The 19,161-nt window shown below is 53.2% G+C and overlaps 1 protein-coding gene across 1 annotated transcript in view; it reads left to right on the forward strand.

Moving 5' to 3' along the window:
- Window positions 1-3,509, forward strand: part of LOC144738296 (uncharacterized) — a 29,267-nt gene extending 25,758 nt beyond the window's left edge. Inside the window, 3 exon segments of the mRNA XM_078621302.1 lie at window positions 1,416-2,260; window positions 2,262-3,193; window positions 3,499-3,509. Of these exon segments, the coding sequence (XP_078477428.1) occupies window positions 1,416-2,260; window positions 2,262-3,193; window positions 3,499-3,509 (1,788 nt within the window).
- Window positions 3,510-19,161: the final 15,652 nt, after the last annotated feature.

Genomic DNA, 19,161 nt, shown 5'->3' on the forward strand with positions numbered 1-19,161 from the left:
TGGAGTGTGTGTGTGACGTGTATAACGGGGTGTGTGGGTGTGTGCCTGGGATGTGTCACGGGGTAAGTGGGGAGCGGTAGTGCAGCGGTTAGCGCGCTGCGCTATGAACCTGGCGACCCGGGTTCGATTCCCGCTCACGGCCAACACCGCCAGTGACGATTATCTGAACCGGTCCTGGGCCTCCCCTAGGTCGACATTCGCGGTGACGTCACCACGACGCTTGTGCCAGGCCAAGTGCACCTTGAGGCTACCACGTGAAGTGTCGAACGCCCGCTGGCAGGAGGTCACGGGGCAGACCCAGCAGGTGCCACGGGTCGACTGACCGAGATGACCGAGATGACTGGCTGATGCACCACCTGTGCCCCCTACTGTACCAACTTGCTGTGCTTTAGCCACCCGGCGCTCCGCTCGTTGTTGTGAGCGTCGCTCCTCCGCCCTCCGTTGTTGTTGGAGGGCGACTGCCTCCAACTGCCCAGTAGCGTCCTTCACGAGCCTGCATCATCACCTCCACCACCTGCACCTCCTCCACCTCCTCCTTTGTCTCGTCCTCCATCTCTTCCGTCGTGAGAATTATTTTATTATGTTTTATTTTTATTATTTTATTACTTCCCTTCTACGTGACTTTACCGAAAGAACCATGAAGATGAATCCCTGCAGTTTAGAGGACATTGTCGGGTGAATATTAGCAAATTCACAGGAAGCACGGAATTATGCATGGAGATGTATGTAATTATTCATACAGAAGTGTACAATTACGCAGTATGATGTACATACGTATTAAGGTTAAATTACAATGGCCAGATTCGCTAAGCTATGTTGCTACATATGCAGATTGTTAATGTAGAAATTAACAATTGAATGCAAAGGCTATGATAATCCAAGACGAGAACAAAGAATTTGTATGCTAGAGGGGAGTTATAAGGGTCTTAAATTCAGACCTCAAGACCATTTCGAGAGGGATTTCGCTGAGGATAGACGCGCAACTCCTCTCTCTGCAGATTACCCTTCTCCTGCGAGACCCAGCCTGGCTAGCACGATTGCCTGGCGACTGGGAGAGTTCGTGGCGATCTCTTCAGACGGGTTACAGGGACATCGACACGCCGTGCATCAACAAGTAAGTGTCTTCGTTAGTGGATAAAACTGGTAGTCGCGTGTAGCCCGACTTACGAGACGTTAATGTGTGTCGGTTAGACGTTAGTGAGAGTTTGCTTCTTGGCGATTTGAGCCAGTCATCCACGCAGCTTAGAGGGTGCCTTTAACTCTCAACAACACCCGCGACTGTTACTCTGCTCTGAAGAATCAGTCACATGGAGCAGATACTCTCTCCACAGCGCCACGCACACACGGGCGAGAAGCCGTTCGATTGCTCTGTTTGTTTGAAGGCATTTTCATGGAAGTCAGATCTTCACAGGCACCAGAAGACACACACGGGCGAGAAGCCATTCAAGTGCTCTGTGTGTGGGAAGGCATTTTCACTGAAATCAAATCTTAACACTCACCAGAAAACACACTCTGGTGAGAAGCCATTCAATTGCTCTGTGTGTGGGAAGACATTTTCACTGAAATCCAATCTTAACACTCACCAGAAAACACACTCTGGTGAGAAGCCATTCAAGTGCTCTGTGTGTGGGAAGACATTTTCACAGAAATCACATCTTAACACTCACCAGAAAACACACTCTGGTGAGAAGCCATTCAATTTCTCTGTGTGTGGGAAGACATTTTCACAGAAATCCAATCTTAACACTCACCAGAAGACACACACGGGCGAGAAGCCATTCAAGTGCGCTGTGTGTGGGAAGACATTTTCACTGAAATCCAATCTTAACACTCACCAGAAGACACACACGGGCGAGAAGCCATTCAATTGCTCTGTGTGTGGGAAGACATTTTCACTGAAATCCAATCTTAACACTCACCAGAAAACACACTCTGGTGAGAAGCCATTCAAGTGCTCTGTGTGTGGGAAGGCATTTTCACAGAAATCACATCTTAACACTCACCAGAAAACACACTCTGGTGAGAAGCCATTCAATTTCTCTGTGTGTGGGAAGACATTTTCACAGAAATCCAATCTTAACACTCACCAGAAGACACACACGGGCGAGAAGCCATTCAAGTGCGCTGTGTGTGGGAAGACATTTTCACTGAAATCCAATCTTAACACTCACCAGAAGACACACACGGGCGAGAAGCCATTCAATTGCTCTGTGTGTGGGAAGACATTTTCACTGAAATCCAATCTTAACACTCACCAGAAAACACACTGGTGAGAAGCCATTCAAGTGCTCTGTGTGTGGGAAGACATTTTCACAGAAATCACATCTTAACACTCACCAGAAAACACACTCTGGTGAGAAGCCATTCAATTTCTCTGTGTGTGGGAAGACATTTTCACAGAAATCCAATCTTAACACTCACCAGAAGACACACACGGGCGAGAAGCCATTCAAGTGCGCTGTGTGTGGGAAGACATTTTCACTGAAATCCAATCTTAACACTCACCAGAAGACACACACGGGCGAGAAGCCATTCACTTGCTCTGTGTGTGGGAAGACATTTTCACTGAAATCCAATCTTAACACTCACCAGAAAACACACTCTGGTGAGAAGCCATTCAAGTGCTCTGTGTGTGGGAAGGCATTTTCACAGAAATCACATCTTAACACTCACCAGAAAACACACTCTGGTGAGAAGCCATTCAATTTCTCTGTGTGTGGGAAGACATTTTCACAGAAATCCAATCTTAACACTCACCAGAAGACACACACGGGCGAGAAGCCATTCAATTGCTCTGTGTGTGGGAAGACATTTTCACTGAAATCCAATCTTAACACTCACCAGAAAACACACTCTGGTGAGAAGCCATTCAAGTGCTCTGTGTGTGGGAAGGCATTTTCACAGAAATCACATCTTAACACTCACCAGAAAACACACTCTGGTGAGAAGCCATTCAATTTCTCTGTGTGTGGGAAGACATTTTCACAGAAATCCAATCTTAACACTCACCAGAAGACACACACGGGCGAGAAGCCATTCAAGTGCGCTGTGTGTGGGAAGACATTTTCACTGAAATCCAATCTTAACACTCACCAGAAGACACACTCGGGCGAGAAGCCATTCAAGTGCTCTCTTTGTGGGAAGGCATTTGTAAGGAAGTCAGATCTTCACAGGCACCAGAAAACGCAGTCGGGTGAAAAGCCATTAAATTGTTCTCCGAGGGAGAGAACATGTTCACGGTCATCTCCACGAAACAAGCATCAGAAGATCCGGAATGATAGGGAAGTGGAATCAAAAGGTGTAATGCAAAGTGCTGCAATGAGTCCTGAAAAAGATGCATCTTTTCATCCTATACAGGTGGATCCTGAGAGATGCCTAGATGTAGTGGATGTCATGATTCCTAACAACAATTCCTTTTTAGACCTCATGCAGTTGGATCCTGAGAGGTTGCTGGATGTAATGAGCCCTGACGACAATTCCTCTTTCGACCCCATGCAGGTGGATACTGAGACATGGCTGCTGGAATGGCTGGAGAGTCAAAGTTTTGAGTTCTTCTGTTAACTCTTGAAGTCCTGGAATGTGCATGTTTGTGTCTCTGTTAGATCAGTTAATAAGGTACGAATTATTATTTCCGTGATTTCCAGTACTCCAAGCTAGAGTGATGTTTCGGCCACAACGCAAGCAGCCGTCTTCAGGTGGAGAACAGGTCTGTCAAGTAGACAGAGTCATTCAGACTCTGAGTCATTCAGACTCTGTCTACTTGACAGACCTGTTCTCCACCTGAAGACGGCTCCTTGCGTTGTCGCCGAAACGTCGTGAGAATTATTTATTATGTTTTATTTTTATTATTTTCCTTTTACGTGACTTTACCGTAAGAACCAAGAAGATTAATCCCTGCAGTCACGAAAGCTTTAAATCGAAATAGAGTAATGTTGTGAATGCTCTATAATGTGTTTAGATGAAAGCCTTCCTTTTAAGTTCCAGAAGTGTTCACTTATTTCAGGATGACAACAATGTTATACTTGTATAGATGCGTTGCTTCGTCTGGTGGTTGTATCATCGGGACTGGTAAATGTGTGGTGTTTATGGTAGAAGGTGCCATGTCATCTTCTCACAGCTAATTGCGTGTTAAAGTTTATTCTAGACTTCGTCACGTTAAGGTGGTGCTTTGTAGTCCTATCGGACTACTTGTTGATGAATTGTGATGTGCAGTGGTTGTGTGGTGGTTCAATTTCTAATTTTACTCTCGTGGTTAAGTGGTTTTGTTGAGCTAAAGTTGGAGAAATACTGTGATCACAACTTTGCTCAATATTTAAACATGTTCTTTATCTTTTTTTTTATCAATGTTTAATAAGTAAAATAACTTTAAATAATAGGTTTCAGAGTGTGCGTGGATTGCACGTTCGTTGTTCTTGTGTTTGATGGCTTGGATTTCTGGACGAATGGCTTCAGTCGAAAAGGACGTCAATGGGGAAATCGACGTTTACGTGTTAGATTTTAAGGATATGTTTTAACTGTTGAATTCCTATTGGGAAATAATGTGCCTAGTCCCTTCCTGTTTGAGCATGCGTATTAATAAAGATTTCTTGCAGATTAATAAAGACCTGAATTGTTTTTGAAGATGACTGATCGTTTGTTATTTCAACCATATCCTTCCTTAAAAAAACACGGACGAGTAGACATACACACACAAGTGTGCTTATAAACACGACTGTCTATACAGCGGTGTGCATTCACACACGAGTGTGCATGTGTTTCTACGAGTTCTAACGTTAATTTACTTGCAGAACAATTAAAACCTGACATGTTAAAGATGACGAATCGTCCCTTATTGAAGAAGGGAAATAAAAAAAAATTATAAAATAATTTTATTATGTTTTATTTTTATTAAATTATAAAATAATTCGCTGAATACAATTACTTTATAAAATTATTTTATTATGTTTTATTATTTTATTATTTCCCTTCTACGTGACTTTACCGAAAGAACCAAGAAGATGAAGAAGAAAATAAAACATAATAAAATAATTGTATTATGTTTTATTTTTATAATTTTATTATTTCCCTTCTACGTGACTTTACCGAAAGAACCAAGAAGGTTAATTTACTTGCAGAACAATAAAGACCTGACATGTTAAAGATGACTAATCGTCCCTTATTGCTACAATGTTCATAGCGAACACGTGTGGAGGCGAGTTTCAGGTGAAGCATCTCCAGCACACAAGTTTACCCTCACCTGGCAGCATCGTGGCTGTCCGCTGATCACACTCATGACGTCACACTCATGACGTCACACGCACGAGCTGTAGGGGCGGGGCTCTGTCCACTCAGTGGCGCTGTTTTCATTAATTTAGCACCACGAGCGGGGAGTCTCATCCCTGTAGTTCCCTGTTGTGGTGCCGCATTCATTACCACGTTTTCTTGGTTCTTTCGGTAAAGTCACGTAGAAGGGAAGTAATAAAATAATAAAAATAAAACATAATAAACTTTTAATTTTTATTATTTTATTACTTCCCTTCTACGTGACTTTACCGAAAGAACCAAGAAGATGAATCCCAGCAGTCACGAAAGCTTTAAATGGAAACATTACCACGTTGCCCTCAATTCTTTGTACGACACAATATGAAAATAAGTTGTGCGTTCCACTACACATACTTACACGAGTACACATACACACTCCCTTGTACACACACCCACACACGAGTGGACATACACAGCGGTGGAGAAAAATGCACGAATGTGCATCCACCCCGCTTTGTACACACAAAGATAAAGATCCCCCGTGTAGCCTTAACAGACTGTATGGGCAAGTGCTGTTAGCGTGCACCTATGAAGGCCGCAACGGTACACGAGGGGGTGGGTGGCCAGCACCACGCCCGACCGCCTTTGTCTCCCCAGTGGCAATGTTTACACACCGTACCAGGTACTCATTTGAGGCTGAGTCGACCTAGGGGAGGCCCGGGACCAGTTCAGATATTCGTCACTGGTGTTGGCCGTGAGCGGGAATCGAACCCGTGTCGCCGGGTTCTTAGCGCAGCGCGCTAACCGCTACACTACCGCTCCCCACATATACACTCCCTTGTACACACACCCACACACGAGTGGACATACACAGTGCTGTAGGAAAATGCACGAATGTGCATACACACCGCTTTGTACATACACACACGGGTGCACATGCATACACGAGTGCATACACACACGAGTGTACACACATATTTATAGATGTACAAATAAGCACATTTGCAGGGTGAATATTAGCCAATTAATGCGAATTATGCGGTGAGATGAATATATGTGTAGTGGTGATACGCGCTGGCTGTAGGGATCGTGGGGTAGCGCGTGGTGATTGGCTGTGTGTTGGTGACGCGCGCTGACGGTGAGGGATCGTAGGTCAGCGCGGGGTCATCGGGTATGTGATGGTGATTGGCTGTGTGTTGGTGACGCGCGCTGACAGTGATGGATCGTGTGGCAGCGCGTGGTGATTGGTCGACTAGGGTGGGTGCTCACATCGCGGTCCGCATAGGCTCCGTCTCCTTGGAGCGGAGGGCTATATAAGGCGGTGCGCGCGGGCGCTCGGGGAGTTGTTGACCAGTGAAGACGGAAGACGGAGGAGGAAGAGATAGGGCCCTGAGACACCTAGTCCCGCTGTCCTTGTAAGGACCGGGACCCTGTGTGGCTCAGAGGCAGGACCTTGGGACCCGGGGCCGGACGTCCGTGCGAGGACCAGGCCGCGGGACCCAGTGGTCGTGACCCATACCCAAGCTGGGGTGGGTCTGGAGGTTCCCCCGGATGCTACGGGGCTGGAATGCCTGTGTGTGTGTAGCCGGGTGGAACGTGTAGCGTGAGCTGTAGTAACCACACGTGTCGGGTGGAACGTGTAGCGTGAGCTGTAGTGACCACACGTGTTATTGTGGCAAGACAAGTGTTAATAAAGTGTGCTACCCGTCAAGTGGCCGAGTCAGGCACGTGTGACATAGGTGTTATCTCGGTTGGGACTCTTACGTGTGCAACCGTTGTGAATAAAAAGTGCTGCCCCGTCAACTCGTCTCCCGCCATTATTGAAGATATTACAACTGGCGTCAGAAATGAAACAGTCTTCCTGCCATGGATACCAGGAAGACTCATCGGACTCACGAGCGTGACCGGGAGGAAAACCACGACGACTCGGGCCAGCAGGCATCAGGGGGAGAAGAGGAGGAGATGCTGGCGCCACAGGACCCCTCATGGGCGCCCAACGAGCGGCTGGGGGCTGATGCCGGACTCCGCGACGCGCACTCCCACCTGGCAGAGCTACTACTCGCCGCGGCGTCCATCCTAGCGGAGATCACCACGTCTGGAGGAGCGAGAACGTCGACTGACATTGAAAGGGCTCGCGTTGCTGATTCCCGCCAAAATGACTTTGAAATTCCCGCCATTTCTGCTGAGCGGTCATCTTTTGGCGGGAACTGAGAGCAACACGTGGCGGGAGTCCTCCAAGCGCGGCCGCTTACGTCATCAGCGCGCGCTATGGGCCGCCATCAGCCACCCGCCATAGGGGCCGCCATTTTGCAGGTCGACGGTGCGGTGCGGGAGAGTCACGAGGCAGAGGACGACATCATTTTCCAGCAGCGTCTTCCCGCGTTGACAACCTTCAAGGCGGAAGGCGGGGACTGGGGCGCATTCCAGCGAAGATTTCTCGCCCATCAAGAGATGTCGGCCTGGTCCGACGCTACGGCGCTGCGGGCACTGCCTGCCATGTTGGACGACAACGCGCTCGCGGCCTTCAGGTCCGCACCAAGATCGGCCCGTTCCACGCTCAAGGCTGCGCTGGGCCTCATGGCCAAAGTGTACGGACCACCTTCGGCCTGCCGCCTCCAATTTTACGAGCGACGGAAGGCGGACACGGAGACCGCGCTCGCCTACCGCACGGCGTTGTTGGCTCTCGCCGACGCCGCATTCCCTCGTATGGACGAGGAGGGAAAGGACGCTATGGTTTTGGAACAACTGCTGAAGTTGGCGCAGGACCTGGGGGTCCCCATCAACACAGCCGACGAAGTGGACATATACTCTATGAGATCTCTTTTACCAGTGGCAAAATATGATAGTAGGTTTTTACCCTTTTAACTGGTACAAAACTAAAGGTGTCAGTTTTGTACCAGTTAAAAGGGTAAAAACCTACTATCGAAGTGGACATATGTTCGTTGCGTGTTGCAACGAGTATCCAGGCGCACGAGGTCCTGAAGCGGAAACAGGGGGTCGTCTGCACTGCTGCCGCGGTCTCAGCTCCGGCCTCGGTGGTCATCGAGCCCCAAGTCGTTCGCCCACGGGAGGAGGCGTTCGCTGCAGCACGACCGGGGGATTGGAGGTCGGGGGGTCGGTCGCCTCTGCGATCGACCCGCAAGCTGGAGCAACCGAGACCACCGACGTCCCTCGTCACGTGCTACAACTGCGGCCTTCGGGGCCACGTGGCGTCCGGGTGCCGCGCTCCACGTCAGCGCGCCACGGGACCTCGGCTGGACGACGACCAAGGCCCCAAGTCGTCCAAACTACCCCCGGCAAGTCGCGGCACTTCACATGCTCGGCCTATATACACGACACACATGGGCCGTCGCTTTGCGGCGGAGGATGTGCGATTGGGGGTCGGGGATTCGGTTCGGAGAGGGGGGTTCGTACGGAGCCGGGGGGACATTAAATGGTCCGAGTTGGGCCACAGAATAGTGGCCGCGGCGGCCGGTTCGTCGGTCGTTACGGGATTCATAGACGGGGTCGAGGTCAGGGTGTTGGTGGACACGGGAGCGTCGGCGACTATAATTTCCGACCTCATTTATAACATTCTCCCCGTCCAATGTCGACCTCTGCTTCCGGTGGACATGCCATTTTACGCGGCAAATGGGGGCTCATTGGGTATTATCGGTCAGATTCGGGCGTCCATTTGCATAGGGGATCTTAAATTGGCGGGACCTATTTTCGTCTCCTCTTCCCTAGCGGTTCCTTGTCTATTGGGCACAGATTTTTTGGCTAAGATGCCCATTAAAATTCTCGTGGATCAACGTTGTATTGAGCTGCCATCGGGTCGCCGTATTTCTTTTTTGTCTAACCCTACTGAAATACGGACGGCGTGCGCGATGATCCAAGCACTAGCGACACAGACGGTGCACGTGCCCCCGGGTTCGCAAATGTTGATACCCCTCCGGTTGCGGAAGCCATTGGGTGGGGAGACTGCAGGACAAGGCGTGCTTTTGGGTCCATCGAATAGAGCTGTCGGGGGTCTGGATTTGGCGGTGGCTCAAACGTTGGTTCGGGCTGACGGGGACCCGTTCATTATGGTGTTAAACGCTGGTTCAAGGCCGGCCATTATTCCGCAGGGCACCGTGCTTGCTCACGCGGCACGGGTCCCTGCGGAAGAGCGCCTTGTTGCACATGTTGATCCCGTACCGGCGCAGAAAATTACATCGGGTGATGACCTTGAATGGGTCGATTCGCTGTGTGCGGACTCAAGTGATTTGTCAAGGGTGCAATTGGGTGCGCTGCGCGCTCTGCTGATCGAATTTTCCGATGTGTTCAGCACGCACAAATATGATATTGGGTGCACGGACCTGTTACGCCACCACATTGAAACAGGCGATGCAGCACCAGTCGGCAGAATCCCTTCCGGCTGAGTCCTACCGAGAAGGAACACGTTCAATCAGCCGTCAATGACATGCTGACGGCCGACATCATTTCACCCTCATCCAGTCCGTGGGGAGCACCTATCGTTCTGGTTAAAAAGCAAGACGGCTCCTTGCGATTTTGTGTGGATTTCCGTCGCCTGAATAAAATCTCCGTGGCCGACGCGTATCCGCTCCCCAGGATGGACGAGTCCCTGGACGCATTGTCCGGGGCGCGGTATTTTTCTACACTTGACTTACTGTCGGGATTCTGGCAGCTGCCACTCGACGATGAGTCTAAACCTAAGACGGCATTCCGAACCCCAGGGGGCCTGTTCCAGCTTAATCGGTTGCCCATGGGACTCCACTCCGCTCCCGCGACGTTTCAGTGCCTTATGGAATTGGTTTTGTCGGGGTTGCAATGGGATACTTGCTTAATTTATCTTGACGATGTCATTGTTTTCAGTAAAACATTTGAGGAACACCTCCAACGATTAAGAGGGGTGTTCTTGCGGATGCGTTCGTCTAAGTTAAAGTTTAAACCGGCGAAATGCCACCTTCTGCGGAAATCCGTAAGGTATTTGGGCCACATTGTCGATTCTTCGGGGATCTCCACCGATCCCGCGAAGACAAACTGTGTCAGTTCATGGCCAACGCCCACGTCGGTTTCTGAGGTCCGCAGCTTCATTGGTTTTGCGTCATACTACCGCCGATTCGTGGAGCATTTCGCCACCATTGCCAAACCCTTGCACGCTCTAACAGCCAAAGGAGTCAGGTTTCGATGGAGGCCAGAGGAGGAGGCCGCGTTCTGCTCCCTTCGGGACGCCTTGGTGGGTGCCCCGCCCTTACGTTACCCTGACTTTACGAGTCCCTTCTTGCTGGATACTGATGCTAGTTACACGGGCATTGGGGGGGTGCTCTCACAGGTCGTTGGGGGAGTTGAACGGGTGGTCGCCTATGGTAGCAGGGTTTTGTCGCCTGCGGAACAGCGCTACTGCGTCACCCGTTGCGAGTTGCTGGCTATTGTTTTTTTTGTGCAGCAATTTCGACCTTATCTCTATGGCCGTCATTTTACGGTCCGGACGGACCACGCGGCGCTTCAGTATTCATTGAGGGTCGCCCAGCCCTCGGGCCAATTGTCACGGTGGTTGGAAGTCCTCCAGGACTATCAATTTACGACCACTTACCGTAAGGGGTTGCGCCACACCAACGCGAATGCCCTGTCGCGGTTGTCGCCTAGTCCTGAATGTGCGTGCTTGATGGGGTCGGCGCGCTGTAAACCGCCAGGTGCTGTGCCCGAGAGTGAGTTGGTCGCGGCCACGAATGCGCCGATGGTTGACGTTCCCGCTACCCCTGCGGGCGGGGACTCGCTACTCTCACTGTCTCTCGTTGAGTGGGGCCGACTCCAGATGGCTGACAGCTCCCTGCTCGCGTTGCGTCGTAGGGCGGGGGGTCGAACACGGGCTGGCTCCTGGCTGCTCAAGCAGGGCCTGCTAATGAGGTGGGACAATATGTCCCGGCGGCACGCACTCGTCGTGCCTTCCGCTATGCAGGGCAAAGTTGTTTTGGCTGCACACGAACGCCTCTTACATCTGGGGGTAAACAAAACGCTTGCTCTGCTCCAGCGGGACTATTATTGGCTGGGGATGGGGAGCGATGTGGTCAATATACTGAAGGGGTGTGTGGATTGCGCCAAACGGAAACCACCGCCCGTTGCGCCAAATCCACCGCTGCAGTCTATTCAGGTCTCGCGCACCAACGAGCTCGTTGCGCTGGATATTTTGGGGCCTTTTCCTGTCACGCCTAGGGGTAACAAGTACCTGTTGGTTGGTGTGGAATACTTTACCCGATGGCCTATGGCGTGGCCACTCGCCAACCAGTCAGCGGCGGCCGTGGCGGACGCTTTTGTCCAAGGCTACGTCTTGGACAAGGGGGCTCCCGAACGCTTGCTGACCGACCAGGGAAAGAATTTTTCGAGTAAATTACTGCAGGAGGTGTGCGACCTTTTGGGTACTAAAAAGGTGCGTACCTCCCCGTACCACCCACAGACTGATGGGATGGTGGAGCGACTCCACAGGACTTTAACCTCCATGTTGTGCCAGCAGGTGTGCGAGGCACAGGTTGACTGGGACTTGCAGGTCCCGGGTGTCCTCGCCGCGTACAGGATGGCCCCCCATGCAGCTACGGGATTTTCCCCATTTTATCTGATGTACGGTCGGGAGGCCGATCCGCCCATGGAGACCCAGCTGGGGCTTTCCGTGCCGCGGCCTAATTTCAAGTTGGCCGACTATATTAAATTTAACATTGCGAAACTGGCCGAGGCACGGGAGGCCGCACGGCTGAATTCGAGGTCTCACCAAATCGCTAACGAGCGCTTGCGTGCACGGAAGGTGTCCGTGCACGATTGGAAACCGGGCGATAGGGCCTGGCTGCACTGCCCTCATGCGCCGTTAGCTACGTCGCCTAATTTACTGAGACCGTGGCGGGGACCCGTGGAGGTCGTGTGGGTTGCACGACCCCAGTGTGTGCAGATAAAATGGGGGAAAGCGCCGTTGGTACGTTCACCCCTCTCGGCTGAAACCATTCTCGGCATCATATGGCCTTCCTTTATGTTGTGAATAAAAAGTGCTGCCCCGTCAACTCGTCTCCCGCCATTATTGAAGATATTACAACTGGCGTCAGAAGTGAAACAGTCTTCCTGCCATGGATACCAGGAAGACTCATCGGACTCACGAGCGTGACCGGGAGGAAAACCACGACGACTCAGGCCAGCAGGCATCAGGGGGAGAAGAGGAGGAGATGCTGGCGCCACAGGACCCCTCATGGGCGCCCAACGAGCGGCTGGGGGCTGATGCCGGACTCCGCGACGCGCACTCCCACCTGGCAGAGCTACTACTCGCCGCGGCGTCCATCCTAGCGGAGATCACCACGTCTGGAGGAGCGAGAACGTCGACGGACATTGAAAAGGCTCGCGTTGCTGATTCCCGCCAAAATGACTTTGAAATTCCCGCCATTTCTGCTGAGCGGTCATCTTTTGGCGGGAACTGAGAGCAACACGTGGCGGGAGTCCTCCAAGCGCGGCCGCTTACGTCATCAGCGCGCGCTATGGGCCGCCATCAGCCACCCGCCATAGGGGCCGCCATTTTGCAGGTTGACGGTGCGACGCGGGAGAGTCACGAGGCAGAGGACGACATCATTTTCCAGCAGCGTCTTCCCGCGTTGACAACCTTCAAGGCGGAAGGCGGGGACTGGGGCGTATTCCAGCGAAGATTTCTCGCCCATCAAGAGATGTCGGCCTGGTCCGACGCTACGGCGCTGCGGGGACTGCCTGCCATGTTGGACGACAACACGCTCGCGGCCTTCAGGTCCGCACCAAGATCGGCCCGCTCCACGCTCAAGGCTGCGCTGGGCCTCATGGCCAAAGTGTACGGACCACCTTCGGCCTGCCGCCTCCAATTTTACGAGCGACGGAAGGCGGACACGGAGACCGCGCTCGCCTACCGCACGGCGTTGTTGGCTCTCGCCGACGCCGCATTCCCTCGTATGGACGAGGAGGGAAAGGACGCTATGGTTTTGGAACAACTGCTGAAGTTGGCGCAGGACCTGGGGGTCCCCATCAACACAGCCGACGAAGTGGACATATGTTCGTTGCGTGTTGCAACGAGTATCCAGGCGCACGAGGTCCTGAAGCGCAAACAGGGGGTCGTCTGCACTGCTGCCGCGGTCTCAGCTCCGGCCTCGGTGGTCATCGAGCCCCAAGTCGTTCGCCCACGGGAGGAGGCGTTCGCTGCAGCACGACCGGGGGATTGGAGGTCGGGGGGTCGGTCGCCTCTGCGATCGACCCGCAAGCTGGAGCAACCGAGACCACCGACGTCCCTCGTCACGTGCTACAACTGCCGCCTTCGGGGCCACGTGGCGTCCGGGTGCCGCGCTCCATGTCAGCGCGCCACGGGACCTCGGCTGGACGACGACCAAGGCCCCAAGTCGTCCAAACTACCCCCGGCAAGTCGCGGCACTTCACATGCTCGGCCTATATACACGACACACATGGGCCGTCGCTTTGCGGCGGAGGATGTGCGATTGGGTGTCGGGGATTCGGTTTGGAGAGGGGGGTTCGTACGGAGCCGGGGGGACATTAAATGGTCCGAGTTGGGCCACAGAATAGTGGCCGCGGCGGCCGGTTCGTCGGTCATTACGGGATTCATAGACGGGGTCGAGGTCAGGGTGTTGGTGGACACGGGAGCGTCGGCGACTATAATTTCTGACCTCATTTATAACATTCTCCCCGTCCAATGTCGACCTCTGCTTCCGGTGGACATGCCATTTTACGCGGCAAATGGGGGCTCATTGGGTATTATCGGTCAGATTCGGGCGTCCATTTGCATAGGGGATCTTAAATTGGCGGGACCTATTTTCGTCTCCTCTTCCCTAGCGGTTCCTTGTCTATTGGGCACAGATTTTTTGGCTAAGATGCCCATTAAAATTCTCGTGGATCAACGTTGTATTGAGCTGCCATCGGGTCGCCGTATTTCTTTTTTGTCTAACCCTACTGAAATACGGACGGCGTGCGCGATGATCCAAGCGCTAGCGACACAGACGGTGCACGTGCCCCCGGGTTCGCAGATGTTGATACCCTTCCGGTTGCGGAAGCCATTGGGTGGGGAGACTGCAGGACAAGGCGTGCTTTTGGGTCCATCGAATAGAGCTGTCGGGGGTCTGGATTTGGCGGTGGCTCAAACGTTGGTTCGGGCTGACGGGGACCCGTTCATTATGGTGTTAAACGCTGGTTCAAGGCCGGCCATTATTCCGCAGGTCACCGTGCTTGCTCACGCGGCACGGGTCCCTGCGGAAGAGCGCCTTGTTGCACATGTTGATCCCGTCCCGGCGCAGAAAATTACATCGGGTGATGACCTTGAATGGGTCGATTCGCTGTGTGCGGACTCAAGTGATTTGTCAAGGGTGCAATTGGGTGCGCTGCGCGCTCTGCTGATCGAATTTTCCAATGTGTTCAGCACGCACAAATATGATATTGGGTGCACGGACCTGTTACGCCACCACATTGAAACAGGCGATGCAGCACCAGTCCGGCAGAATCCCTTCCGGCTGAGTCCTACTGAGAAGGAACACGTTCAATCAGCCGTCAATGACATGCTGACGGCCGACATCATTTCGCCGTCATCCAGTCCGTGGGGAGCACCTATCGTTCTGGTTAAAAAGCAAGACGGCTCCTTGCGATTTTGTGTGGATTTCCGTCGCCTGAATAAAATCTCCGTGGCCGACGCGTATCCGCTCCCCAGGATGGACGAGTCCCTGGACGCATTGTCCGGGGCGCGGTATTTTTCTACACTTGACTTACTGTCGGGATTCTGGCAGCTGCCACTCGAGGATGAGTCTAAACCTAAGACGGCATTCCGAACCCCAGGGGGCCTGTTCCAGCTTAATCGGTTGCCCATGGGACTCCACTCTGCTCCCGCGACGTTTCAGCGCCTTATGGAATTGGTTTTGTCGGGGTTGCAATGGGATACTTGCTTAATTTATCTTGACAATGTCATTGTTTTCAGTAAAACATTTGAGGAACACCTCCAACGATTAAGAGGGGTGTTCTTGCGGATGCGTTCGGCTAAGTTAAAGTTTAAACCGGCGAAATGCCACCTTCTGCGGAAATCCGTAAGGTATTTGGGCCACATTGTCGATTCTTCGGGGATCTCCACCGATCCCGCAAAGACAAACTGTGTCAGTTCATGGCCAACGCCCACGTCGGTTTCTGAGGTCCGCAGCTTCATTGGTTTTGCGTCATACTACCGCCGATTCGTGGAGCATTTCGCCACCATTGCCAAACCCTTGCACGCTCTAACAGCCAAAGGAGTCAGGTTTCGATGGAGGCCAGAGGAGGAGGCCGCGTTCTGCTCCCTTCGGGACGCCTTGGTGGGTGCCCCGCCCTTACGTTACCCTGACTTTACGAGTCCCTTCTTGCTGGATACTGATGCTAGTAACACGGGCATTGGGGGGGTGCTCTCACAGGTCGTTGGGGGAGTTGAACGGGTGGTCGCCTATGGTAGCAGGGTTTTGTCGCCTGCGGAACAGCGCTACTGCGTCACCCGTCGCGAGTTGCTGGCTATTGTTTTTTATGTGCAGCAATTTCGACCTTATCTCTATGGCCGTCATTTTACGGTCCGGACGGACCACGCGGCGCTTCAGTATTCATTGAGGGTCGCCCAGCCCTCGGGCCAATTGTCACGGTGGTTGGAAGTCCTCCAGGACTACCAATTTACGACCACTTACCGTAAGGGGTTGCGCCACACCAACGCGAATGCCCTGTCGCGGTTGTCGCCTAGTCCTGAATGTGCGTGCTTGATGGGGTCGGCGCGCTGTAAACCGCCAGGTGCTGTGCCCGAGAGTGAGTTGGTCGCGGCCACGAATGCGCCGATGGTTGACGTTGCCGCTACCCCTGCGGGCGGGGACTCGCTACTCTCACTGTCTCTCGTTGAGTGGGGCCGACTCCAGATGGCTGACAGCTCCCTGCTCGCGTTGCGTCGTAGGGCGGGGGGTCGAACACGGGCTGGCTCCTGGCTGCTCAAGCAGGGCCTGCTAATGAGGTGGGACAATATGTCCCGGCGGCACGCACTCGTCGTGCCTTCAGCTATGCAGGGCAAAGTTGTTTTGGCTGCACACGAACGCCTCTTACATCTGGGGGTAAACAAAACGCTTGCTCTGCTCCAGCGGGACTATTATTGGCTGGGGATGGGGAGCGATGTGGTCAATATACTGAAGGGGTGTGTGGATTGCGCCAAACGGAAACCACCGCCCGTTGCGCCAAATCCACCGCTGCAGTCTATTCAGGTCTCGCGCACCAACGAGCTCGTTGCGCTGGATATTTTGGGGCCTTTTCCTGTCACGCCTAGGGGTAACAAGTACCTGTTGGTTGGTGTGGAATACTTTACCCGATGGCCTATGGCGTGGCCACTCGCCAACCAGTCAGCGGCGGCCGTGGCGGACGCTTTTGTCCAAGGCTACGTCTTGGACAAGGGGTCTCCCGAACGCTTGCTGACTGACCAGGGAAAGAATTTTTCGAGTAAATTACTGCAGGAGGTGTGCGACCTTTTGGGTACTAAAAAGGTGCGTACCTCCCCGTACCACCCACAGACTGATGGCATGGTGGAGCGACTCCACAGGACTTTAACCTCCATGTTGTGCCAGCAGGTGTGCGAGGCACAGGTTGACTGGGACTTGCAGGTCCCGGGTGTCCTCGCCGCGTACAGGATGGCCCCCCATGCAGCTACGGGATTTTCCCCATTTTATCTGATGTACGGTCGGGAGGCCGATCCGCCCATGGAGACCCAGCTGGGGCTTTCCGTGCCACGGCCTAATTTCAAGTTGGCCGACTATATTAAATTTAACATTGCGAAACTGGCCGAGGCACGGGAGGCCGCACGGCTGAATTCGAGGTCTCACCAAATCGCTAACGAGCGCTTGCGTGCACGGAAGGTGTCCGTGCACGATTGGAAACCGGGCGATAGGGCCTGGCTGCACTGCCCTCATGCGCCGTTAGCTACGTCGCCTAATTTACTGAGACCGTGGCTGGGACCCGTGGAGGTCGTGCGGGTTGCACGACCCCAGTGTGTGCAGATAAAATGGGGAAAGCGCCATTGGTACGTTCACCCCTCTCGGCTGAAACCATTCTCGGCATCATATGGCCTTCCTTTATGTCGTGAGGACCGAGTATGTGATGTGGCCGGCGACTCGGGGAGGGAAATGTCTCCGCCTGATCCTCACATGTCTCCGCCTGATCCGATCCCAGGTGTCTCGGAACTGACGGCTGCCGACTGGCGGCGACCGGATCCCCAAGGCACGGGCGGTTCTTCCAGGCCTGCTCCATGCCTCCCGGGGCTGCCGGTGCCACCGGACGATCGACAACATCCTGTCCCATACGACGGACCGGCCAGGCGGACTCGCGCTAGGTCGCGCCACTTTTCCTGACTGAATAAATGAGGGGGGGTGCGGGACGGTTCGGCCGGATCGTCTCATCACAGCGTTCCCCGTCCGTCCGACCGCTCTATTGTTCCGTTCAAAGGGCGAGCGGGGGGGGAGGACCAGGGGGTCAAGAAGACGCTGGACACGTCGGTCTTATAAAAAATTTTATTGAGTTACTCGTCGGTTTGTACATAGGTTCGTTGTTATTACTGTTTAATGTTCGCGGTTATTGCGGTTGTGTTGTGTTGTGTTGCGTTGTGTTGTGTTACGTTGTGTTCATGTTACGGGGCGCACATGTGGAGTGGGGTTTTTTTTTGGCAGCCGGGCCGGCTGCGAGCTATGTGGGAGGGGGTGATGTAGTGGTGATACGCGCTGGCAGGAGGGATCGTGAGGCAGCGCGTGGTGATTGGTTACATCGAGTGGGTGCTCACATCGCGGTCCGCATAGGCTCCGCCCCCTCGGGAGCGGAGGGCTATGTAAGGCGATGCGCGATGGCACTCGGGGAGTTGGTAACCAGTGAAGACAGAAGACGGAGGAAGAGATAGGCCCTGGGACCCCTAGCCCCGCTGCCCTTGTAAGGGCCGGGGTTCTGTGAGGCTCAGAGGCGAGGCCTTGGGATTCACGGTCCGACGCCCTTGTAAGGGCTCGGGCTGTGTAACCCAGTGGTCGAGACCCGTGGCCTGACAAGGCGGGTCTGATAGCTCCCCGTGGGGAGAGCGTAGCCGGAGAGCCTGAGTCGAGGCAGAGTTAGGTACGCGTACCCCACGGGGGAGACGGAGTGCGTGGCCGAGTCAGGCACGTGTGACATAGGTGTTATCTCGGTTGGGACTGTTACGTGTGCAACCGTTGTGAATAAACAGTGCTGCCCCGTCAACTCGTCTCCCGCCATTATTGAAGATATTACACTAATATCTCACATTAACATAGCCACTTCCGTGCCCAGTTACATGCTAATTCCTCACATTAACATCATGCTAATCTCTCACATTATCATAGATACTCCTGTACCCACTTACATGTTATTTTCCCACATTAACATCACTAGACCCAGCCACTTATTTATGACCCTTGGGTTACACCCATGCCTACGTGACTTTAACGAAAGAACCAATTCTTCCAGTCACGACAGCTTCAAATCAAGATTCAGCCTCCTACCGTTGTTATTGAGCTGATTTGGCTCATGCCTTCCAATCACTCCAGACCAGGTGCCAGCATCATGGCCAACTCGGGCATTGAAGTCACCCAACAAGATGAATCTATCCCGAGGGACCACTTTAGCCAGCACCTGTGACAGGTCATAGAAGGCATCTGACTCATCGGCCTTGCAATGCATCCCTCCACGAATGTTCGTCTTCGGTGGGGGTATAAGTAACCACGACCACCACTCCTCGACTCCGGTTGATGGGAAGGCGAGCCCAACGTATCCTGGGGCTTACAGCTTCCCACACCTCACCGCCACGCTCCCACGTCCCCTTGATTCTTTTGTTCAGAAGAAGAGCCACTCCCTGTTGTTTGGCAGCCTCCTGCCCCGAGTAAAGGATTGTCCACACCTCATGGTGGC

Source organism: Lampetra planeri, chromosome 81, assembly GCF_965212315.1.
Source record: "Lampetra planeri chromosome 81, kcLamPlan1.2.h2, whole genome shotgun sequence".
In the NCBI taxonomy this organism is placed as follows: Eukaryota; Metazoa; Chordata; class Hyperoartia; order Petromyzontiformes; family Petromyzontidae; genus Lampetra; species Lampetra planeri.